The sequence below is a fragment of the Camarhynchus parvulus genome, chromosome 4A (assembly GCF_901933205.1).
Source record: "Camarhynchus parvulus chromosome 4A, STF_HiC, whole genome shotgun sequence".
NCBI classification, from domain to species: domain Eukaryota; kingdom Metazoa; phylum Chordata; class Aves; order Passeriformes; family Thraupidae; genus Camarhynchus; species Camarhynchus parvulus.
In genome coordinates this window covers 6,063,748-6,088,525 of record NC_044600.1, presented here as the reverse complement: position 1 = coordinate 6,088,525, position 24,778 = coordinate 6,063,748, and the positions used below count along the sequence as shown (strand labels likewise).

At 54.3% G+C, this 24,778-nt stretch overlaps 1 protein-coding gene across 1 annotated transcript in view; it reads left to right on the top strand.

The window, feature by feature from the left end:
• The first annotated feature begins 222 nt into the window (after nucleotides 1-222).
• The window catches only part of AR (androgen receptor), a 35,389-nt gene continuing 10,833 nt past the window's right edge, over nucleotides 223-24,778 (top strand). The window contains exons 1-2 of the mRNA XM_030967746.1: nucleotides 223-1,339; nucleotides 18,187-18,338. Of these exons, the coding sequence (XP_030823606.1) occupies nucleotides 429-1,339; nucleotides 18,187-18,338 (1,063 nt within the window). The 5' untranslated portion in view covers nucleotides 223-428. The remainder of the gene's footprint in view (nucleotides 1,340-18,186; nucleotides 18,339-24,778) is intronic.

The window sequence follows — 24,778 nt, the reverse complement described above, 5'->3', positions numbered from 1 at the left end:
TCCGAGCTGCCCGCCGGGGCGCCGAGCCCGGATACTGCGGCGGGGCTGCGGCCCGCGGCCGCGCTGCTCCGGGGCCTCCGCTGGGGTCGCGCCGAGCCGGGGCCGGCCGGGCGCCGCTGCCGCCGCGGCCGTCACAGAGTTAATCGCGGCGGAGCCCCGAGCGGGGCGGTCTCCCCGCCGCGCCTCCCTCCCCGCGGCCGCCCCCGCCCGCCCCTCGCTCCGCCGCCGCACCTGCCCGCGACCCCGCCGACAACTTTCCCTGCCTGTTGCGCTCACCGAGCTCCGAGCCCGGCGGGCACTGCCATGGGCGCCGCGGAGCAGCGCCGCGGGTAGGCGGCCCGCGGGGGTCGGGCCGGGAGCGCTGCCAAGGCTCTCCGCCCTCGCCTCGCTCCGCCGCCGCAGCGATCGCTGCCCCGCGCTCGGCGAGCATGGAGGTGCAGCTGGGGGTCGGTCGCGTCTACCCGCGACCGGCGGGCAGGACCTTCCGCGGGGCTTTTCAGAGCTTCTTCCAGAGCGTCTGCGACGCTTTTCAGCCGCCGCGAGAGGAACCGGGAGGCGCCGGGCAGCCGCCGCCAAGCGCGCCCTGCCCGCCGAGTCCCCGAGCGCCGCCGGACTCCCCCGCCTGCCTGCCGCCCCCTCCGGGCTGCCTGCCGCCCCCCGAGCCCCGCGCTGCCGGTAAGGCGCTGCCGCCCGCCGGCCCCGCCATGGGCTCGTCCTTCCCCTGCGCCGGAGAGCTGAGGGAGCTGCTGGGCGAGGCGGGTGCGATTCCGATGCTGCCGCCGCCCGAGACCGAGCTGGCGGACAAGGAAGATCCGCTGGGCGACAGTGCCCGGCAGCTGTGCCGTGCCGTGTCGGCCTCCATGGGGCTGGCGCTGGAGGCGCTGGAGACCCCGGCCGAGCAGCTGCCCCGCGAGGACTGCATGTTCGCCGTGCCCGCCGGGCCGCCCCGAGCCCCGCGCCCGCCTGCCCGCGACCCCTCGCCCGTCTTCGAGGCCGCCCTGGCCGCAGAGCCGCCCGCCGGGCCGGGGCTGCCCCGCGGCTTCGGCCGCGTCAAGCTGGAGAGCGCGGCGGGGCCGGCCCCGGGCGGCGGCTGGGGCGGCCCGTGTCGCTTCGGGGCCGAGCTGGTCCCGCCGGGCCCCGCGCCCCCCTGGCCCACCTTCTTCGCCGAGGAGGGGCAGCTCTACGGGCCGTGCCCCGAGCCGCCCGCCGGGCCCGCCGACTGCCCTGCCGATGCCTGGTACCCACCGGGCCGGGCGCCTTTCGCCGCGCCCGCCCCCGGCATCAAGAGCGAGCTGGAGCCCTGGGTCGAGGGCTACGCCGGCGCTTACGGCGATCTCCGGTGAGTACCCGCGTCCCGCAGCCCACCGGCAAGCGCACCCTGCGCCGTGCTTCCCGCCGGCATCCCGCATCCCGTCGGCACCGGCATCCCGTGCTCGTATCCCTCATCCACCTTCTGCACCCCGCGCCCCCCAGCCTCCCCGCCGCGCTCACCGCGGGTCCAACCCGCTATGCCCTGGCTGTCCCCGCTTTGGTCTCCGCTGCCGAATCTTCCCTTTTGCCGCGATGCTCTCATTTGGGACTGACTAGGCGAGATCGTGCCGGGAACACCGCGGTGCACGCCTGGTGTCCCCGCCGTCCTGTGAGGTCGTTGTGTTTATCTCGTTTCCTCACGCATCTGTTATCCCGCTGCTCCTGGCCGCTGGGAGCGGGCGAGATCGGGACGCTGAGCCCCGAAGCACGGACGGATGTTGACATCGAGTTAAAATCCTCCCAGCAACTTGTCCCGCCGAGAGCTGCCTGCCGGGACTGCACTGTGCAGAGCAGGAAACCCCGAATGTAGTGGCAGGGAAACATCACCTGTGCTTCGGGGCTGTTTTAAGTACAGGTAGAAAATGTGTTTTAAAGTAGAGCTAGAACTTTAGGTTTTGGGAACGAACCAGAGGAGAGGAGATTTTTTTTTTTGAGAAGTAGAATTCAATCAAGAATAATTTTTCGTGGTGGGTTAACTTCAAAAAAAGGAGACGAGCCATCTCTGTAAAATACCTGTACAGCATTTAAAGCAGTGGGCATCTGTATTCTCACCTGTCAGCACAACAGAATGTGGCCAAGCTGGTGGAAATGGGAGGGAGAAAGGGCTGCCCAAGGGATTTTCTGCTGGCTCAGAGGCAGCCCCATCCAGGAGTATGTGAGGCCTCAGCTGGGGTTTGCATCGTGGGAGTCCTGCATCTACACACACTCCCCCTGTGATGCTTGGGATGCTGGGAGCAAAGGCTGAAATGAACAATTAGATTTTACCTCTAAATTAGCACCAGGCAAGTGCACTGCCTCTGGGCTTGTTTCTGTTTTAAATGCCCAGAGCTTCATTTGGGTACCGGGGCAATTTCCATCCACACAGTGATTTACTGGGGGATTGTACAGAGATGTCAAGGGCTTGGCAAAAAAAAAAAGAATAAATGTAATGACAGGTCAGAAAGAGTGCAGCTGTGAGCATCATCCAGCTGTGAGCTTCGTACGTGGCAGGAGCTATGCGAGCTCTGGGTGTGTCTCTGGAGTCTGGATAAATCTCTGCTGGAATCAGTGCAGAGGGGGCAGGGAGGAATCAAGTTGGAAAAGTTCAGCATTGGGGTGCTGGCGATGGCGGTGCAGGTTTGCTCCGTGCGGCCGCTCTGGCTGCGGCGCTGTGCACTGGGGTCCTGCACAGACAGGGGAGGTCACAGTGAGGAGAGCAAGTGTGGCTCCCATGGAGGTCTGCAGGCAGACTTGGAGTCTGGACTAGGCAGCAGCAGGTAGATTTTGCCTGGGTCTTGCCTTAGAGATAAGCAACATCTCCCTCATTCCTGTGGGAAGTGCTGTGTACTCCTCTTCCTTGCAACTCTGTTGGGTGTGCTGTGCCTTAGCAGACTTCTGTGGGATCAGCAGGGTTGGAGCTGGCACAGCCACCTTTACAGCACCAGTGTCTTGTCCTTTGAACTCCAAGGCTTGTACAGCCCTGCTGCTGCAAAGGTGTAATGGAGGGACATTGTCTCTCTGTGCTCAGATGTAATTTCCAAACACCGTAAGGAAAGCGGAACGCTCGGCGTGGTCTGGCTCAAGCCATGTGTGTTAATCACTGCCAGGTTTACATTTTATCCTAGCAAAGTCTCCATTAGCTTTACAGCGTGCTGCTGGCCCATTCCTGCAGCTTTGCATTTTCTCTTGGCTCTGTGGGTGCCAGCACAGGAACAGCCTCTGCTGCTCCCAGCCCGGGATCGTGTACCAGCACCCCAGGCAGGGATGCTGAGCCCGTGGGAAGAAAGGTTTGTGCGAGGTGAGAGGCTCTGTAGTAAAATTCCCTGATGGAAGGATGACTGGCTTTTGGACCTGCATCCCTGTGCTGTCTGGTGCAAGGTCTGATCTCCTGCCCTACTTGACCTTGCACATAAAGCTTTCCCTTGTACCCTCAGAGGATGCAGCCTCAGCGTTCTGCGGGGACAGTGAGGGCACTTCTGGGGCTGTACAGGGGCAATGGGCACCTCAGAGCCCTGTCTCTCGAGGTGCTGCTGGGAGCAGAGGCACACACAGGCCCCCTTGCTTTGGAGAATAAGGAGCATTTCAAGGTGTGCTGCTCCTACTTTCCTTCCTCTCTGGACTGTCCTGCTGTCTGCCAGCAGGATCATGGCTCTTCCCTCACAGATGGAGTTCTCCAAAGCCCTAGTTCTACCCTGCTGCAGTTGGGACCAGGTATGGGTAGGTATTTTTTGAGTTAACACCCTTCATACGACACTAAAGCATGAGCAGTTTTTAATATTTGAGGAAGTGTCAGGGTTAGGAGGTGCTGGCACATCTCAGAAACACAATTAATAACCACAATGTGGTTATTAACACAATTGGGTTTAATTTAAAGCTTTTGGTAGAGTGTCCCTGACTGCACCAGTTAGGCTTGCATATAATTAGCCAGTTAATCGGATGTTTTGTTATTCTGGACTTGGAGCTGTTTATCTTTTTGCTCTGGTTGTTGCATCATTACTACCAGCAGTATTTGAGGTGACAAAATGACCTGTTTCAGGAGCGAGATGGAGCATTGTCAGAATAAATCCAAGGCTCTGCCATCAGAAGACAAATTACAGTGGCAGATCGGAGGGGGTGGCCTCTGGTTTAGAATGAAATGGAATCAGAGAAGGAGCTGTTACTGAAGCAATGGAATCAAAGGGGAGAAAAGGATTTAAGGGGCTTTTGGCTCAGGAAAATCTGCTGTCCATGTAGCTTCAGACATTTTTAAGTGGCATTTGCTATTGCTGCTGTTACCTCGTGCTGATACTGGTTGGAATCCTGGTGTTTGCCGCTTACATCTGCCTTTGGTTCCCTTCCCGAGTCTGGCTGTGGTCAGTTTGGGCCAGTGCCACGTGTTCGTTCATCACCTGGCTCGATGGCTCTGTAATCCTTTCTGCTCTGTAATTGTGATAGGCTTACAGATAAAACCTGCAGTAATTCCTTCCTATGGAGGGAGGAGATAAGACTGGCAAAGAGCTGAAGGAGTGAAGGGCAGCTGTTACACCGAGAGATGGAATGAGGCAGGAGGTCGTTCTCAGGGCTGCTCTCACTCCCAGTCTGTGCCCGGCAGCAGCTGCTCTGGCATCCCAGTCCCAGGAGGGCTCTGGGGACCCCCAGCACTGCACTGGCAGAACTCCAAAGCCCTTGGGAAGGGGCTGACCCTCCTGTGTGCTGTTGTCAGTGTGACCTTTCTGCTCTGGCAGTTGGCCAGAGGATGCATATATTTCTTTGAAGACAAGAGGAGCATGGCAGAACATCGTGTGGGCAGCCAATCCTTTTGGCCCCTACAGACACATGGACAGGGAGCCTCTGGTGGCCAGGGGAGTTGGGGGTGTGCTAAAGCTTGCTGTCAGTTCCTGATAAATGGAGAAAAGGTAAACAAATTTCTTCGTCAGCACCTCTCACCCTTTCCTTGCTCACAGGACAACTGTGATAATCCAGCTGGAGCTGGAATAGAGAACTCAGGGCATGGTGAATGTGAGCTGGCATGATAGCAGGCTGTGGCAGGGTGCATGTCTGTCATGGCTGGAGCTGAGGTTGTGAAATAGGTCATACTCTGGGGCTGGGTAACTGGAGCTGCAGGGATGTTGGAGCTGTGCTCAGCAAGGAGAACCCCTCAGGACTGGGGGAGCAGCCAAGGACTGGGCACTGACCTGGTGTCTCCTTTTTCTCACTCCTGAGCAAATATCAAATTTCATAAAATGGTCTCCTCATTTCCCCCTCCCTCTTCTGTCCGTCCCTCCCTCTCTTCCCTGCTCTCCTGTGCTCCAGCTCTCCCTTACTGCTGGAAAGAGGAGATGGATCACCTGCCAGGGGCTGGCCTGTGCAGGGCAGACCTGTAGGGTGTCCCTGTGGGACCTGCCCAGCTGCTCTGAGGGTACACAGCATCTCTTTGCCTCTTCACTGCTCAAAGGCAGGCTTTGCCCCATCCTCCTCTAGGCTTCCCCATCCTATTTTGCAAATATCTTGAGGTTTTGAGCTCTTACACCCTCTGGCAGCTGCTTCCACAGTCCTGAGCTTGGTATCGGCAGTGAGTATTCCACCCTGGCTCCTCTCAAGTGCGGTTGCAGTGGAAGGACAGGTTTTATGTGGCACTTGGTATTGGAAGCAGCAGCTGCAAATCAGAAAATTTTGCCAAAGAAACAATCCACAAAAAGCTTTCAGAGTGTTGGCGGGTTGGAGTCACACAGGTATTTTGTGTGTTTTCCTGAGGCTTTAGGGCTGGAAGCTGCACAGGATCTGCTCATGGCAGCTCTTCTCCTGCTTATGCAGCTTTTACATTCTTCCTGCTGTTTACAGATCCCCATTGCACAGCTGTTTGTCCACTGAACAGATGAGCACCACTCCCTGCAGCCAGTCTGGCATTACCATTGGTTTTCCTTGTGGGAGAACTTCATTCCAGACTGAAAGCCAGATAACAATGGGAAGTGCTTTGGTGCTGCTTCTGAGGGCAGAAGAGCGTGTCAAAATATGGACAGGAGAGAGATTTGGAACAGGAGAGTGTGCTTTATAGCCCAGGGGACAGGAGTCAGGATTCCCTCTGCAGAGATGGGATTTTCCCCCAGGACAAGATCCCTACCATGGGCACAGGTGCCAGCCCCAGGGGCTTGGCATCGGTGGGTGCTGGAGTTGGAATCCTGTCCCGAGGCACGGAGCCCACGGTTCCTGGAAGTCGCTGCCTGTCTGGTTTCTCAGAGCGAGGAAGGTGTGGGACAGTCCCGGGAAGAATGAGAGCAGAAACACTGTAGCGAGGCAGGCGGTGTGAGCGGTGTGAGCGGTGTCCCAGGGGCGATGCCAGCTCTCCCCCCGCAGCAGCAGGACCCTCCAAGGCCACACTGGCTCCAGCAGAGACAAGAGCCCGCTCTGAGTCCGTGCCAGGCGTCACCTCCGGGTCCCCACGGGTGCAGATTGCCCATGGGCAGGGGGAGGAACGGGCTTGGAGGAAACTGGAGCAGATCAGGAGTCAGTCTCTACGTGGTGAGGGGGGCATGCTCCTGAGCTGGTAGGCAAGCTGGAATCACTGCCATATATTGCAGGAAGAAATCACAAAATTCCCTGAGATATTGGAAATCTCACAGTCGTAGTTTTGGTGTAATGAAAACAATTGCTCTACACAGGGTTAAGAACAATTTGTAGTAGAGAGCAGTAGCTCAGTTCTTTGTGTTTTTCTGTCATTCCCATGAATTCCACTCTTGGCACAGACCTTCATTCATATTTTATAAATTGCTGTTTGAAGGTGGCTGTCCCAGTTTGCTAGTTCTCCATTGCCAGTTGCTGTCTAGACTTGGAGCACTCACTGGAGCCTGCTGGGTTGGTGTTTGCAGTGGATACTTTCTGCTAGTGATTGTGGACTAAAATTACAAAAGAAAGAAACTGTATTTCTTTTATTGTCCTGTGAACATTTAAAATTTATCAAATGAGTGTTTACTGAAAGAAAACTATTCAGTGGGAGACTTTCTATGTCTTCTAGTAAAAACTGTTTGTTTCTGAGAGCTGCCCTGGTAGATCCCAGAGATCTGTGCAGCTGTTGATGGCTCTGGAACGTTGAAAATATATAGGAAAAATGAGGATTTCTCCTTGCACAGCTCCTCAGCCTCATTGCTTTGTGCAAGTTAATTTTCTTTTTGGAAGATTTTCTGCAAAAGGCACATCTGCACCTCAGACTGGTGCAAAGCAAGTGCCACAAAGCCATCATGGACAGCCTGGGCCAGCTGGGGAGGGCGGCTTGGTGCCGCCACGTGCATGTAGTGATGTGGCACAGGGGGCACAGGCACCTCCCATTGGGGTCATCATTGGGTAAGATGCGGGCATTGACCAGAGTGATCTGCCCTCACCTTGGATGAGCCCAGCTCTGCACCATGTTCGTAGGAAAACAGCAATGGCAACATTTCTGTGGGGATGCTGGATCCTTTCCAGGTCTTTCTTTTCCTCCAGAGATCCAGCATGCAGCATGCACAGGAGGCAGATGTCCCATCTCCTGTTGTAGCAGAGCATTTATAAATGCTGGTAAACAATTAGGAGGCAGATTTGGTCACATCAGCCTTTGGTGGGTGGCCGTGCAGGCGTGCCCAGCAGTGGCCCTGGCAGTGGCTGGTGGCCCTGGTATCGAGCGTTGCTGCACACTGTGGGGACCAGAGCCAGCCCTGTTTGTTAACAGTGCTAGGAGGGAGCTCATTGAAATGAAAAGGAACTGGCCCAGTTGTCATGGCAAAGACTTGTGACGGAGGTTCTCCATCCATATTCTCTCGCTGTTACCACTGCTGCCTGCCTTCCCTGATGTGCCTGTGCTGCTCATCCATGTCCAACCACCCTTAATCCCCTGCCTGCTCCAGGTGAGGGGCAGAGGGAGGGATGAGCCTCCCTGGGGACACCTCCTGGTGGGGGGAGTCCGGCTCACCCTGGCCAGGTACCTGCCGTGGGCAGTGCCTCTGCTTTGCTCTGCTTTAAATCCAGCCATTGCAACCCGGATTCTTCTTGCCAGCGTTTTTAGGTGAGACTCAAAGTATCCTCCAACAGTAATCAAAACACTCCCAGCAGTAGGACTGCACCGCTGAAGCACTCGGGAGCAGCGATTCATTGAGCCTCCCGGCAGCTGTGGAAATGGGAATTGTCCCTTTTCTGCGGGCTGAGGTCCGACAGCAGCCCCGGGTGTGTGAGTGCCGCAGCGCGGGCTCAGCGCTGGGGTCCCGGGGGGCCGTGCTGCCTTTGTGCCGGCTGCTGGGGACCGTCCTGCAGCAGCCTGCTGGACCTTGCACCCCTCCATGGGCCCGTGCCCCTCTGCTGGCCCCGGTGTCCCTGCGCAGCCCCGGGGCAGTGTTTGCAGGAGCGGGTTACGGGAGTGCAGCATCGCGCAGGAGCCGCCGCTCCCCGGGGGCCTGTGCGGAACGGGGCACGCTCGGTTTGCCTGCGGTCAGCTTGGCTCAGCTGCTGTCAGGGTGCTGCTTTGCTCCCTGCTCAGCCTGAACAGAAGCCAGAAACAGCAAGGTCACCCGCTGCACCCTGGCGCGGAGCTCCCCAGCCCCTGCCCGGGGATGCCGCTGCAAATAGTGCCAGAGAGCTCAGGTGCTGACACGTCCTCAGGAGTGGTGGGATTGGTCTGTAGGGACACGGACCTCAGATTATGTGATTTGCAGGAATAGAAATAATCTGAAAACTATGTGCCAGTTCCCCAGGTATTTATAGCTTCTGCCCTTTTCCCAGGCCACCCGGCCCCAGGCAGCTTGGGTGTCCACAGGGCTGGATTACACCCGTGCTTTCCACAGGTGTCCTGGTGCCTTCCCTGTGCCATCCAAAGGAGAGGAGAGCCCATCCTAATAAGTAAATAGTGATTCCTGGGCCGAGCCCCTGTTTCTCCTGGGGGGCCGGTCTGTCGTGGTGCCTGGCTGGGGGCTGGATGGAGCAGGCTGAACACCTCGTGACAGGCAAGGCAGCTGTCACTTCCCAAACAACTCCAGGGGCAAAAGAGATGGCTTAACTCAGGATGGGAGAGTCAGTGCACAGCCACCAATGCTGGGACAATGACAGGGCCTGGGAGGGAGTGCTGTGAGAAGCCTTAGCCGGGGCAAGCAGGCATAGGCACATTTACTATTTGGTGTGTCTGCCCTGAGATCTGGGTGCTCCTGGGACACATCTGGGGTGTGCCTGGGCTGGCAGAGCACTGCTTAGACGGTGCAGAGCAGGAGAGCTGTTTGAGAGCTCCATGCAGAGCTCCAGCCACCCCTCATGCACTGGGCATGGCAGCAGTCATGAGGATTTACCTTTCATGTCTGTAGCCAGGTGTCTGTGACAGGCACTGCTGGGGGGATGTCCTGGCTGCTGGCTGCCTGATCCAGCTCCTGCTGGAGCCTGGGGAGTCTGGTCATAGACTCAGGGAATGGTTTTTTTGGAAGGGGCATTAGAGCCCATTTCACTGCACTCCCCTCTGTGGGCAGGGACATCTCCCACTAGACCGTGTTGCTGCGAGCCTGGCTTTGTCACCTAAGCATGGGTGGTGCATTCTGGTGGGTGACCTCTCCCTCTGCACCAATATGCTCCAGCAGGGACTAGACTGGGCTGGCTGCAGGTTTGGGAAGAACCTCAGGGCAATTCTTTCTGTGTTACAGCAGCATCTTCACCTTGCAGACCCCCATCCCGCTGGGTGCTTCTGGAATTGCTGCCAGCAGGAACATCCCTACAAATGCCAGAGAGGAGGCTGCAGATCTCCAGAATACATTTTACAGAGGATGTGTTCAGTCCCTGGGATGAGGTGGGAAAACCCTGGGGTTTGCTTCCTCCCCCTTGTGCTCTCTGTGCCTAGGGGTGGATGGAGGGGGTTCCTTGTCTCTCCCAAAATGACACGACACTTCTTTCTCTGCTGTTTTCACCAGCCCTCAGCATTTTGGCTGCTGTTTCAGATTTTAGCTGTGTTTGCTTCTTTGCCGGTTAGAAATGGCAGAAAAAAACCATTTTGACCTTGGCCTGTGTGCTGAGAACAGAGCCCAGGCACAAGTTTCTGTATCACAAATTTCCTGGTGAAGGCTCCTGCCTCCTCCCCCTCGCGCCGATCCGCAGAGCAGCGCCCGCACAGCTCCCGACCTACTCTTGGGAGGGCTGGGATGGGATATCTCGGCAGCTCCACTTTCCTCTTGAAAGAGAAATACAGAGAAGGAATTCTTGTGCTGTTTCGGTTGATAGCTTTCATCTGGGAAGCAATGGGGTGCGTCAACTGGAAAATGAAATCCCCCTGCAAAGAGAGCTGGGGTGATTTACTGTTTCTGTTGAGTCGTGTGTGTGCCTGTGCACATCGTGGATGTTCATCATCTTTCCATGAACGCCACACACAGATTATGTGTGTGTTCTCTGTGCTATGAGGAACATCCCAACCCCTCACCCTGGGGCCTGCAGCGTTCCTTCCCCCTGCACACATGTCCCTGGAGGGCAGGCACTGTGCCATGTGCTGCCCGCAGGAAGGAGAGGTGGCTGGAGCTCTGGGAGCCTCTGCAGGCAGCACAGGGCTTGGTGTGGGATAAGCATTGCTGCTTCTCCCTGCTCAGACACTGAGAACCCAGCTCAGCCCCACTCCCTCTCCTGCTGCTGGCAGTGCTCTGTGAGCAGGGCTGGGGCACACGTGCCTGGAGCCGTGGGTCCAGCGGGGACTGTAATCCCTGTGGGCTGGCTCTGGGCATTGTCCCTGTGCATGCTCCTGTGCTCCAGAACATGTGACATCGTCCTGATGAACTCAACCTGTTCACATGGATTTCGTTTTTCTGGCTCTCCATAATTGGCTTTGTTTTCACGTGTTCCCTGTGGTTAAAAAGTCTTTTCCCTGATAATAGGATCTTCCCCTTACAAAGAAATCTATTACTTCCCGGTCTGCTCCCCAGTCCTCTGGAGCATCTTTAAATGGTTAGAAAAACAATAGCAAGACAGGGACTTTTCCCCTTTCTTGTTTGCAGCACAGCCTGTGCCAAGTGCTGGGTCCTTGATTCTGGGCTGTGTTGGGGGTGGTTTGAAAAGGGAGCAGAGCACAGTGCTGGGAAGCCTGCAGGACAGAAATCCCACTGGGGCTATGCTGAGGGCTGGGCAGAGCTGAGCTGAGGTGGGAGCTAAGGTTCCAGGGGATAGCTGTTCTCTTCTTGTTCAGTTCTCCTTCCCTTTTGCCATGTGGGTGCTTAAAACCTTGGATTATGGCCTGAGTTGAAGCAGTTGTCATGTGCAGCAGGAAGAAAGTGGCAGCCTGGGGTTAGCAGGGTGGCTGGCCAGTCCCTCTGCCCTCGACTGCAGTTAGTGGAGGGGGGCACAGTGTGTCCTGCAGGATCCCCTGTGAGGATCTGTTAACTCCAGGCCATGCTGTGCCCTCCTGCTCTGCCCTTGCGCCCCGTGCAGAGCTGGGGTCAAGGCGGGTGCTCAGCCACTGCGGCTGCGGCGTGTCCTGAGATGATATCTCACTGCTCACTCACACAGACTCGGGAGAACACTCTCAAGGCTGGGAGGCCTAAAATTAGATGTGGCATCTGTGTTTTGGTTTGCAGGCACGCTTGAAAGAAAATGATTCTTGGCTGCTTTCATTCCTCGCCTTCTTGGAAGAGCACGGGCAAGGGGTAGTGGGCAGGGCTTTGGTCCCCGGCGTGCCATGGCTTTCTCTGGACATGGCTGCCCAGCAGGGCCAGCATGGCTCCAGCATGGGCCTGTGATAGCAGCAGGACCACCCATGCCCGCAGGTCCCTGGAGGCAGCCGGGTGCAGGGCTGCAGGGCTCTGCTCTCCGTGTTTTCCTGGGGATGCTCTCAGCCTCCAGAACAGCCTGTGTGGCTGTGCCTGCCATATGTCACTAAAAGTGCAAACTGGCATCAAAGCACTGTTTCCCAGCCCATGCCTGTCTGGATACAGTGGGTTGTAGGTATTTGCTGCTGGAGTTGGTGCTGGTGCAGCTGCCCGCCCATCCATCCATCCATCCATCCATCCATCCATCCATCCATCCATCCATCCATCCATCCATCCATCCATCCATCCCCACCATCCAAGCCCTGCTCCTGTCCCAGTCCTGCCCTGCTCCTGCCCCAGTCCGTGTGCACCTGGCAGGTGTGGGCAGCTGTGAGCAACGGGCATGCCACGAAGGTCGGTCTGGGGAGCAGGAGGGATTGGTGGGTGTCAGCCAATGGCTGTGAGTTGCTGGGGAATTTGCTTCTCTGTTGCCTGTTCTGCTGAGACTGGGGCTAAGAGTTGCAGGGAGACCTGGCACTAAATATGTGAAACCTTCATTTATAATTAGCGTGTTTATGTCGGGGATGAGTCACAGCACGATCCGCTTGGAGGACGCAGCGGGAAGATGATAGTGTTGCACAAGTCGTGAAGTCTCCTCTAGAAACTCTGCTTTGCCAGCAGAGCTGAAGGGAAGTTCTGCAGATAGCGCTTGTATCCACTCCCCAGACATAATAAGGCAAAGGATTTTTATGCCCCTGCAGTTGTGTCTCTGCAAAGATTGGGTCTTGATAGAAACGTGCCTAAAAATAACCCAGTGCTGCTGGTGAGTGGTGGGACCAGCGCTGCAGTGCTGCTGCAGTGATCCCCACTGCAGGAGGGCTGCAGGAGGCTGCTCCCCGAGATGGGGGGCTCTCCTCATTGCTGCCATGCCCGTCCATGCCAGGACTCCGTGCTGTGCCCGGGGGAGGCTGCTGGCTCGGGCCGTGTGCCTCCCCAGCTGGGTGCCAAATTTGTGGTATTTGTGGTCTCCTCATGTTTCCATGCTGGGTCCTGCCCTTCTTGCTGACTGGTTTTGCCTTATGCTTCCTACAGTGGAGAAATAAAAATGCAGAATTTGCAGCATTGGTTTCCTTAGCAATAATTCGACTGCCAAAGGAAGAGGGGAAAATATTTTGTGTTTTAAATATCTGAGTCTGGGAATGAATCCTGGCATCCCTCAGCAGCCCAGCTGGGAGCCGACCACTGACCTCAGGCCATCAGCACAACTTGATCCTTGTTGCCATATTAAATTCCAAATTCATGTGAGACACTGATTGGAATCCTTCTGCCTGGGGTTTCTCTTGATAGCCCTGTACCAGATGCTGTGGTTAGCTGGGGGTGCTGGGGGACCATGGTGGCCTTGGGGGCCAGTTCACCTGAGGTGCTGTGCCCCTTGGCTGGACACTGCTACAGTGTTCTGTTCCTCTGGAGATCTGCCTGGCACACCAGCTGTGAGAAAAGGCACTGAGAACTCACATCCCCTCTTTCAGAGCATTTTGGAAGCATCAGTGCGCTTGATTTTGGAAGAGGGAAAGATAAAATTTCTCCTGTAGGTGAAGATGTTGGTATGTGGCACCACAAGTCTGCACCCTGGACGCTTTCCTGGGAGCTGTAAGGCTGTACCTGCATCTGGCATGATAGCAGTGTCTCTTGGAGCATGAAATGTATGTATCAACTGTCTCACTATTTGTGATTTTCTTTACAGGCACATTTTCTTTTTGTGAGCAGAGGAGATGGATTTGAAAAATGGAAGATTATGGTGTGGCTTAAACTAACTGCATAAATATCAGTGAGGACAGAGTGTTTCCTTGGAACATAAGTAGGGTTCTGTGTGCAGCAAGGATGCCAAGGTCCTGTCCTTGGTGACTCCAGGTGACTCTGCAGTCACCAGGAGGACACAGTGTAGGGCTCTGATGACCTCGGGAGTGCTCCTCAGGGCTGCAGCCTGCCTTGTTTGCTTTTTTGTCCCCTTTTTTTGCTTTATAATCAGGTGAGTTCCCATCTGAAGGGACCTTGCAATGTCCTTGTGCCATCTCTTTTCATAGGTACCTGCTCTGTCTGGGGGATCAAGTGTTCCATCTTCACTGAGCTGATTTATTTAAGCTGCTCCCTGAGCCTCTGGATGGACATCAGGCTCTGAGGCAGAAGTTTTGGTGTGAGCTGTACCAAATGTGGGCAGCAGCCTCTGCTGTGGCCACCGGTGAGGTGCAGAAGGCTGCAGGGTGGCTTCTCCCAGGCTTTGCATTCCAGGTGTAGCAAACCTTTCACCTTTGCAAGCTCATTTGCTGCTTCTTCCTTGTGAAAGATTGAAAGGTGAGAGCCCAGGATGGCCATTAAATGAGGGGACTCCCTGGCAGGCTGGGTTATGTGCACTGCCTCAGCTGGTCAGGTGGCAGGCTGGGGCTGTCCCCTGGGTGCAGGGACAAGCAGTGGCTGGGTCCATGCTGCTCCAGGCCTTCATGCACCACAGAGGAGCAGAGGAGAGAAAAGGGCTGGGAGCGGTGGGGCTTCAGCTGCAGTGGGGATGCGCTGTGTGAAAAACAAACTGTCAAAACAAGGAAACAGAGTGTTTGAAAACAAAACCCCAGAGTTTAATTTGGGGATTTGAGAAGGGATTTGTGCAGCTGTGCTTGTGGAAGCTATTTGTGCCCCTTGGGCCCAGAGGCAGTGCCAGGGCTGGAGAGCCAAGGCTGCTCGTTGCTGGTGGGAGATTTGCTGGTGGGAGGACATTTGCTTTCTCTGAGGTCTGCTCCTCCTGCCAGCCAGCCCTGCTGGGATGCTTGGAAAACCCATTGTCATCTGCTAATAATGATTTAAATCCAGTGAGGATCCTGTTACTGTGTGTGTTTACCAGGCCTGGGGCTCAAGCTGCACCCTGCTCTGCTCTCAGATGCTGTCGTGCCTCTGCTGCCATCGCACACAAAAACAAGGCATGAGCAGATTGGAAAATACTCAAGGCTATTTAGCAGAAAGGACATGAATTCAGTGTACAAAGCTGCATGTTTATAGATTAAATGGCTGAAAGCATTTTAACAGATGAATGCTTTAAAGTTTCTGTGCAGGTCTTTTTATCTGGATGAGTGTGATGTGGTGGCTGTGAGTGCAGGCTTGGCTCTGCTCTGGCTGGAGCCAGCAGCAGCCAAATGCCAGTGCAAGGGGACACGAGGATGTGCCCAAAGTGGGCAGTCGTGCCCTTTGCTGAGCATGGGTCTGGCCTATTGATGGGAGTCACAGAACTTCATCCAGGCAGGAGCACCACAGCTGCACTGAGGGCAAGCCAATTAATATTGGATTAGAGAATGTCATGCTGTTTTAAAGGCAGAGATTCCCCCTGATAACATCAGAGTGTCTCAGAAATGACAGTACTTGAAATGACTGGGTAGGGTTCTGTGTCACCTGAGTTTGTGTGTGAGTGCTGGCTCAGTTCTGGTCTCAACACCCTCCTGAGCATCACAGATGTGCAGGTTTTGGACAGAGCATGGATGAAGGTGCAAACCCCCTTTCCTCAGGGAGTATGGGACCAGAGTACTCTGCTCTGGGGCTCCTGTGTGGGATGAGCTGGGGGTGTGTGGCAGCTGCCATGACTGTGTCCTGGACTGCCTTAGGGCAGTTGTGCCACGGCTCCTTTCGAGCAGCCTGTGCCAGCTGTTGCTGAAATGGAAACTTCCTCTGTGGTTTGGGAGAAATGGTTGGCTCCTCTTTTACCAGTGCCTTCTCTTGGCTTTCTGGGGCTGTTGTGAAATGTGGCTGTTTGGTGAAATTTAACTAATGACAAACAAATGCTTCATCACATGATAGTTCCTACTCCCCAGAAATATTTGTGTGTAAGGGGAGCTCAGCAAATCCTCCATTTCCTTACAGAACCCTTCTGAAACGAGAGTAAAACTCATCCTAGAGCTGTAGAAGAGATACCAAGGTTGTTTTTCCCTGCCCCCAAAAGCCACCAAGCTGCTTTGTGACAGCCACGACCTTGGCCTTGGGGGCAGCTCTGGCTCCGCCACTGCCGTCGTGCTCCCAGTTGTGTCTGCCCCGGCCGCTATTGCCCTGCTTTGGGCCCTGCAGTGGAGCTGACATTTGCCACACATCGTGCCAGCTGCGAGCCCCCTGCAGTTGTTTTGGTCTGACCTGAGCACTCTTGTGGCTCTGAGGGCCAGCACAGCCCCACAGAGTACAAACTTCCAGCCAGAGTCCCTCCTGTGCCCTCAGTGGTGGTGAGAGGCTGTGGCACTGCTGTGCTCTGGCACCGTGGAGCAGGTGGCACCTGGGGCTTTGCCCAGAGTGCTGCCAGCCCTGCAGCTTCTCCAGGCACCTCTTTGGCTCATTGGCCTGTGTTATGTATTACCTGCACGTTTTGAGAACACCCTGTAAATGTCTCTTGGAAAGTGGAAAATGGATCATTAAGGGAACCATTAGCATAGCTCATTCTGAGTTGCTAGAACATTTTCACATTATGTTTTTCTTGCAATTCTCTCTCTAAAAATAAAAAAGACAAACTGGCGTTGTTTTGAAGTCAAGGGCATTCCTGGGCAGATGCTTTGGCTCTGGGCAGTGGCTGCTGGCAGGGAACCCCGTTGGTGCTGCAGGGCCTGTGGTAGAACCACTCCCCAGCTGCTTAAATACCATCTCCTGCTCTTTGGGATGTGGGGCTGTGCACACTTACCCCACACTTACCCCACTCCTTACCCCAGGAGGAGCCTGTCTCATGGCCAGGAATCACCTTCAATGTCAGCCAGTGTCCTGCAGTCTCCATCTGTTGGTGGCAGTGGGGACAAGGGTGGCTGAGCATGGAGGGGTGTGCAGGGAGCCCTGCCCAGCCCCGTCCCTGGCAGGGGCACGTGTATGGGGTACTCTCAATGCACACCTGCTGGAAGGTGTTTCTGCACTTGCACAAATCTCTCCATACATGAGCAGCTCTTTAAAAGCTGTTTCAGAAGCCACTCAGTTTCAAAGCTGCCTTGCAGTTTCAGATAATTGATCCTCAAAAACACCCCGGGGTCCTCTGGGAGTCCCGTGTCTGTTGTCACGACACCTGCTGCTCATGGCACACAGTGCTGAGCATGGGGGAGATGCAGGGAAATGAGCACTGCTGGATTTCTGACTGCACAGAGAGGAGAAAAGAGGTGTTGGGCCATTAGCAGGAAGGCCTGTTATGTGTGAACCTAAAACACTCTGGATAGATAAGACATTTTTAGCCAGGCTTTTCTATGTGCTGCTGGTATTCCTCAGCAGGATCTGCTCTCCAGCAGCCCCTCTCACCCAGTGCCAGGGCTCTGGAGCGCATGGGGGGATGTGGGAGCACCCTGAGATGGGTGGTGGGATCACACCAGGAGGACAGGTGGGATGCCATCTAAGCCAAGAAAGGAACATGTTGGTTGCAACAGGATTTGAGTGTGGCAGGCATGGTGCAACCAACTGTGCCTCCTCCATTTAATCAGTAATTCCAGAAAAGCCTTGGAAATGGAGATGGTTGGGGAAGGGCGGTTGAGCTGCGTCTACAGATCAGTCACTGATTGCTCCTGTCAAAGAGATGAGAAATCACTCAGAAGGTTTCTACCATAAGAACTGAGGATGAAATTGCTGCTCCAGTTACTGAGGTGGGATCTGCGCAGCTCCCAGGTGAGGGACAGGCGAGGACAGTGGGGCTTTTCTGGGTATAAGGGTTTTTTTGAAGTCCCATCTTTGTCACACTCACTGTTGATGTAAGCTGATTTCTCAGAGCTCACCTGCAAGCAATAAACAATGCCAAAAATTAAAGGGGATCTAATTTTATGCAAAAGTTGCAGTGACTTGCAGACTCTTAAAAGCTAATTGCCTCATTCAGTGGTTGCAGGTAAATGAGTTCTGGTAATTAACTCAACGTGCTGGTGCTTCCCAAACTGCTTGGCCATGTTGGCTCCTGATTTGGATTAGCCCCTCTCCTCCTACCATGCCCTCTGGAAAAGCAGTTTCTCCATGGATCTGATCAAACAGATCAGATCAGGTTGGGGAGGGATGGTACCAGCTGAGAAAGGAGAATCTGGGTGTGTGCAATGGTGAGGTGTTGGAGAAGGGGATCAGGTGCTGGTGGCTAACGTGGCATCAAGTGGCTGGCAGTGTCATGCTCTGCCTTGTTTGGTGCATGAGCTTCATTATTGAAGCCAAAATTCCATGAGCACTGCAACAGGCAGTCTCAGTCACCTTCTGTCCCTAGGCTGTGCTGTCACTGTGTGTCACTGTCACTGTACTTTGTCACACTTTGTCACACACTGCACGCAGTGGGCAGGGTCTCTGCATGGTCAGGGCCAGGCTTGCCTCAGCTGTTGCTTTGCTCACCCCCTTGCTCAGTGCTTGGCTGATCCATCACTGCAGTTCTGGGTTTGCCAGGACCCTGCTCCCCTCAGCTTGCCCTGAGCACATTTTCTCACCCTTCTCTTGTCCTCTCTGGTTTATGCTGCAGGTTGGATCCAGGCCGTGACCATGTCCTGCCCATTGATTATTACTTCCCACCTCAGAAGACGTGTCTGATCTGTGGAGATGAAGCATCTGGGTGCCACTATGGAGCCCTGACGTGTGGGAGCTGCAAAGTGTTCTTCAAACGGGCAGCTGAAGGTAATGGAGACAGGAGAGGGAAGGTCACTGCCTCATTGTAGCGGTATTCTCAGATTTCTTAAACCAGGAAGGGAGAAAAATCAAGGATAAATTGATTTTTCTCTCTGGCATTTGTAATTTCATTTTACAGATTCTTCTCAAAAAGTAGCCAAACCAGTTTGCCAAAATATAATTCTTTCCAGTGGCATTGAGCAGCCTCATCTCTGAGAAGGTGTCCCTGCCATGGCAGGCGTGTGCACCAAGAGGGTCTTTAAGGTCCCTTCCAACCCAAATGTTTCTGTGATTCCATTATTATCGTAGTGACCTGGTGAGAGCCTGGAGCAGTCAGTTCCTGCTTCTCTTCTTGACTCTCCAGAGTGCTCTAAGCTCCCATCAGCCCACCTGTGGTCTCAGGGGAGGCTTTTCCTCTCCTGCAGCCCTTCCAGAGGGTGACTGCCCAAGAAACAGCACAACCCTCTGTCCACCAGGAGCCCTGCTCTGACCTTGGGGTCTGTGTTCCTTCTCCCCAGCCCATGAGAAAGCAACTCCTCCTTCATGTCCAGCTCCATAGTGTCAGGGTCTCTAGGGATAAGTGTGAGCCCAGATGTTCCCTCTCAACAGCGAGATCTCTGTACCACCTTTCCTGGGCAATGAACAAGCAGGAGCACCCAGCCCAGCTGTTTCCTCAGGCTGTGCCTCAGCAATGGCTGGTTTCTACCTGCAGTTCAGAGTTGTGGTTCTTGGGCAGCAGTGAGAGCCTCTGGTGTGGGAGATGAACTGTCCAGCAGTGTAACGTGCCTGTGGTCACTCATCAGGCTTGCTGTCAGGAGAGATGAACCAACACGAGCCGTCATGTTTCCTTCTTGCTAATACAATTTATGTGGGCAGCTGGTGTCACTGGCCGTGGTGTCCTTGGGAGAGGGCTGGCAGCAAAAAGAAGATGGAGCTTCTGTCTCACCAACAACCTTCCCCTGTGCCCAGCCTCTCCTGTCCATGAGCAGAGGTCCCGGGCTAGGGGTGCTCACCTGCTGTTGTCAGAATGCTCCTTCTACATCAATTCGATCAATTAGCATTATCCTGCCTCTTGTTGGAGTCGTGTTTCCCTCATTCCTCTGTGCCAGGAGCCAACTTGTCAGTGCTGATTCAGGGAAGAATAGGGGCTGTGCCACAGGGGACATCAGTGTTGCCAAAAAGGGCAGTCAAATAATAGTTAACAAACTTTGCATATTTCTCCCGAGTAAATCATTTGCAGATCTGTCTCTGCTGCACACCAGCTCTGTGTCAAGCCAAGTGGGTTGGCTTGTGCAGCCAGAGTAAATAACAGATGCTTGTTTAAGTCAGCAAGTTATTGTTGATTTATAGTAAGTGGAGGCTTGGCTCTCAGTCAGATGAAGTGCTGCTGGAGTGCCTGTGCCTGCGGGTGTCTGTGGGAGCTGGGCTGCCCTGGCACCAGGGTGGATCTCAGGGACCAGAGGTGCTCACGGGCAGAGGGGCAGCCTGGGCTGCTCTGAGGCACGTGCCCTGGAGTTGTTCCCTCTCCTGGTGGTGTTATATCATTAATTTAGTGTTAATTTTGGCTGTGTTGAGATTGGGCAGCAGCCCTTTGTCTCTCCTGAGGAGCCATATGTGTGTGCAGGGGGCTGCCAAATTGTCAGGTTTCATCTTATGCTACCCTGAGGTACATGGCTAAGTCTTTATTTTGGGGAAGTGACAATAAATTGTGCTCCTTTATAGGTACTGAATGCAGAGATGGCAGGTGGTGATTTCTGTTCTAACTTTTGGTGAGTTTCCAGACAGATCTCTTCCTTCTTAAGAGCAGCATTACTGAAAGCTGATATTTCAGCGCGTTCTCATGTTTTAAAATCCATAAAATGCCTCTCAGAAAGCCTTAGGTCGCCCTTGGAGACTTTACAGCAGTAGATCAAAATGCTTCCCCATGAGAAAAGAAACCTGTTACCTTCCTGGTGCTGGTGTCAAGCCACAGCCTTTAGTGGAGGGAGCAGCAGAGGCTGTGACTGGAGCAGCACAAACAGCATCTTGGAGGGGAGGGAAATAGCTGGGCACATCATTTCCTTTTTATTATATTCTTCTGAGATAATAGTGAACTTATCTGGCAGGGATACTTAAGGGGGTTTTATAGACATGCACTGGCTTCTAAGGAGTGAGAAAGGGAAAAGATTAAAAAAAAAAGGTTGTGACACTGATGCTTCTTCCCTTTGGACACACTGAGGGGTTTATGGGCAGGAGCAGGTCACCTCTGCTTTGATGGAATATTTGACAGATTTGGGGGCTTTCACAAGTTCAGGTTCAACTGCTTTTTCCAGAAAGATGCTGAAGAGTTAATAGAAAAGGCAGGAATGTTGTCCTGTCTTGTTTTTCTGGCTCTTGTGATTCACAGACTCTCTCAAGATGTCCAGGCTGTGTCTGGGCCAGCTCTGAAGCACACCCCACAGATTGCTGGGGACTGCCTCACCTGCAGGGTCACCACCCTTGATTGGTGACCAAGCCCAGCTCTCCCTCGCAGTCACCAGCCCCAGGGTCCCAGCAGGGAGAGTCCAGAGGGCTGGGTGGCTGCTCTGTCCCCAGGGTGCTTGCTGCTCCCCTGCTGCCACAAAGCAGGGCTCCCCCTCCTCATCTGCTGAGCAAAAAGCTCATCCAGCTGAGCACAGATGTTGTTTTTCCCTACAGGCAGGACACCTCTGGGTGTGGTGAGCATGGCTGAGGTGGGTTGAAGACATGGGAGTTCAGTCCTTGTGATGCCACCCTTGTCCCTGAAACAGAAAAATGTTTCAAACAAGGCAGCTCCTGTGTCAGTGAGCAGCCCAGTGTTCCTGCTCTCCCATTCTGTCCAGGAGGGGGATCATTGTGTCTCTGCATATATTCCTGGAGAGAAGCAGACCTTCCTTGTCCCTCTGAGGTTTCTGAGATCTGCTGGTGACCTTAGCCAGCCCAGAGCTGCCTCCACACAACGTTCCTGGCAGTGTAGGACCGGGATGCTTTGGGCTGTGCCTCTGATGGGGCTGTCTTTAAATAGCAGAGTGCTAAATGAAAAAAATAACACAGTATCTGGCAATTTTCCTAGCAGGCACCCAGCCAGGCTGCTGTGCAGGCTGCTCTGAGTGCCTCCATCATTCTCCATATGGATTAGTGTTCTATGTTCTGACCTGCTGAGGATTAGCCTTACACCAGAGAGATGTCTCTGAGCCAACTCAACAGTTTCTTGCCAGATTTCAAGATGACACCAAGTTAAAGTAAATGTTTGCAAAGATCCTCGCCATGGTATAAAAAACTCTCTCCTCCTTCCCAGGCTGATATGACATGCAAAGAAATTGAGTCTGCAGAAGATTCAGTGGTGCTGCAGCATCATGATGCTCCAGTGGTGGGTTTCTCATGACTGTTTGGGTGTTATTTGCCTTAAAATGTCATGAGGAGAGCAAAAGATGGGATGACCAGAGCACAGGGAAAGCTCTGGGTGCTTTCCCTACGCTCACTGTACCATCTGGTGAATACAGAAGGCTATTCAGGAAACAACTTTGCAAAGGCAGTTCCTCAGAGTGGCTCAGTGCTGGCTCCTGGGAGCTTTGTGGCTGAGCCCTCCTGGGTTATTAATGGGAGCGTCACATGGGAATGGTGCCAGCACCAAACCCACAGGCTCAGCTCTGGGCATGGCCCTGCTGGTGACAGCCCCAAGGAGCAGAGGCTTTCCAGGGGAGCCCTGGAGCCTCCATGGTTACATGAGACCCAGGGGAATTGCTTTTGCAGAAAGCTTGGCCTCATCCTCCAGCTGTTAAAATTCAGTTTATGTCCTGAAATATGAGGATCTCTGTCTTCCAAAAGGCATTTACTGGTTTTTTCACATTTATGGTCGTGTATCTTGCTCCAGATGTTTGCAGAGATTACTTTGTTGTCTGGAGGAGAAAGTTCGTCTGGGCACAACAGCTCATGTGGCAACAGGCTGTTAGTTAGATGATTCCTCTAGATTGAGCAACTCACCTCCATAAATCTTTATTTTTAGTCAAGCAGACCTGGAGAGCAGCTCTTCCCCTTGGCTCCCAGTGTGTGCTGTGCTCCCAGGAGATGAGCGGGAGGGCTTGGAGGTGGTGGAAGAGTCCTTCTGCCTGCTGTGAGGGGGCCCAGGAGGGGCCCAAGGTGGGGGGAATGTTCCCAGCAGAGGGGACACTGGCACTGCAGTGTGTTCATGGTGGGGGCTGCTGCAAAGATGCTCTCTTGGGGTGCCTGTGCTGGTCTGGAAGGCAGAGGCTGCTGGGTGTGACTTCCTCCCTCACCTGTGCACATGTCAGACAGGACCTGGGGGCAGGGGAGGATGTGGGGGCTTCTCTGGGTGACATCTGCAGTGTCCTCAGCTGGGCAGTGGTCTATGGGGAAAGGACAGGCTGGGTGATGGGCCTTGCAAAGAGCAGGACTGCTAGGGAGCACCCCAGAATGGGTGTGAGGTTTGGACCTGTATGTACAGGTTTGCAAAGCAAGAGCCTCTGCCTTGAGTGGCATGAGAAAACACCTCTGTTGTTTGCAGGGGAGAAAAGGAAAACAAAGAAGTAGTTTCAGTGTTAAACTCTAGAGAAGGAAAAACCAGCACATTTATCTTTATTTAAAGAGCAGCTGATTTCAAATGTCTCACCTTGCTCTGGAATGAAGAGAGTGAATTGCCCTGAAATTAGAAACAGGTCTCTGTGTGTGAGAAGGGAAGGAACTTCACTTCAGAGGGAAGGAATTCATGCACGTTCCAGCCACCCTTCCCTGTTCTCCTGCCTTTTAGAGCTGGTGGTTCCTCTCCTGGTGGTTAAGGGGAAATCTCCACATCCCCAGGAATTAGGATGAGGTGAGCTCAGCTCATTCTCACGCCCAGCAGCAGCAGCACCATGACCTGCTGTGGCTGTTGGGTTCTCTTTTTGTTCCTGGAGAACAGCATAAAGTAAACAGGGCTCACTTGTGCTGGCCCAGACAACAGAGAGCAGGTTCCTGCCCCAAAGAGCCTGTCCATGAACCATGAAGCTGGCCTGGCCATGTCAGCAGTGTCACTGTACCGTGACTGGGGAGAGCTGTGGCTGCAGCTCACAGCCTGTGCTGCTCTCTCTGGGGTGGCACTGCCATCCTGCAGCCTCCTCCAGCGTGCCCTGTTTGTCCTCTGGGCCCCTCTGCTGCTGCTGCCTCATGGGAAAGGCTCCCTCTCCATGTCCCTTCTCAGCAGTTCTGGAGCTGGGAGATGCTGCTGAGGAGCAGATGGGAAACAGCACAGTGGCCTCATGGAGCAAGGCTTGGACTCCACTACCAAACCTCATCCGTGCTCCCTCCCCTGGGGGCAGAGCAGGGTGGGGATGAGCCCACGTGTTGGGGTCTGTCCAGATCCTGGGGGTGAGCAGGGGCCTGGGGCTGGGGGTGCTGCTCCTGACACAGCTGTGCCTGATCCTGGAACGCCCTTGGGGGGCTCAGGCAGCCAGATCTCCTTGCAGCTCTCTGTTCCCCAGAAAGTAGGGCGCCCGTTTGTGAGAACCTAAGAAGGTTGAGTGGAGCGAGTGTGGCCTCAGCGCTCGGTGCCCCTGGCACAAAAATAACTGCAAGTAACCCAGTTTCAGCTGAAGTTCTTTGTTACTCATCCTCCTCCTCAATGAGCTGCTGAAAGGGAGGATGGTGTTTGTGCTCCCCTTAGGGTCCTTAGGGGTTTAGGTGTCATCGAGGCTTGCCTCAGTATCCCTCTCATGGGAAATGAGCCAGGGAGAAGGTGAGAAGAGCTGTTCTGAGGACAGTGTTAAAATGATTTAACAGGTGTGAGATGTGGTGAGTAATGCAGGTGATGGCTGAGGCACAGGGGTGGGTGATGATCCACTTTGAAGAGCACAGTTCTGAGAAGGTCAAACATGGGGTGTTTGTGCAGCCCCTGAGCTCTGTGGGAGGAGTGGGCTGGGTGCTGAGCCCTGCCAGGGGGGTCTGTGGGGGTGACAGTGGCAGCTGGTCCTGCCAAAACTGTGGCCAGGCATGACTGGGGAGACCCAGGAGCCCCTGTGAAAGCCTCAGGCAGTGGCAGTGAGGGCAGCAATGGGGGAGGTGTGGGGGTTGTAAAATCTGTGCACCAAATTTTGGTGCATCTCATGTCAAAACTGGCACCTTAAGGGGTTGGATTCAGCCTCATCCTATTCATAGATTTCTGATGACTCCAGCGGGCTATTCCTGTAGGAATGAAGAAAGTAACCCCTTTCAGGACAATAAATAAAGGCCATGGGCAGGTTTCCCATGTGGGCTGCCTGTGGGTCTATAAGCTGCATCTCTCTGTTGTGTGCTGAGTCCACTTTGGTTTGGAGCAGTCTGAAGAACATCAGATAAATCCTGATCCAGTAAATGTGTTCAAACTTGACAGGAAAAGTGATGATTCTTGGCTTGTCTGGCATATGGGGCAGTGAAAAAAAGCTGTGGCCTGGAGCTGCACAGGCTGCTTTCTGAGTGAG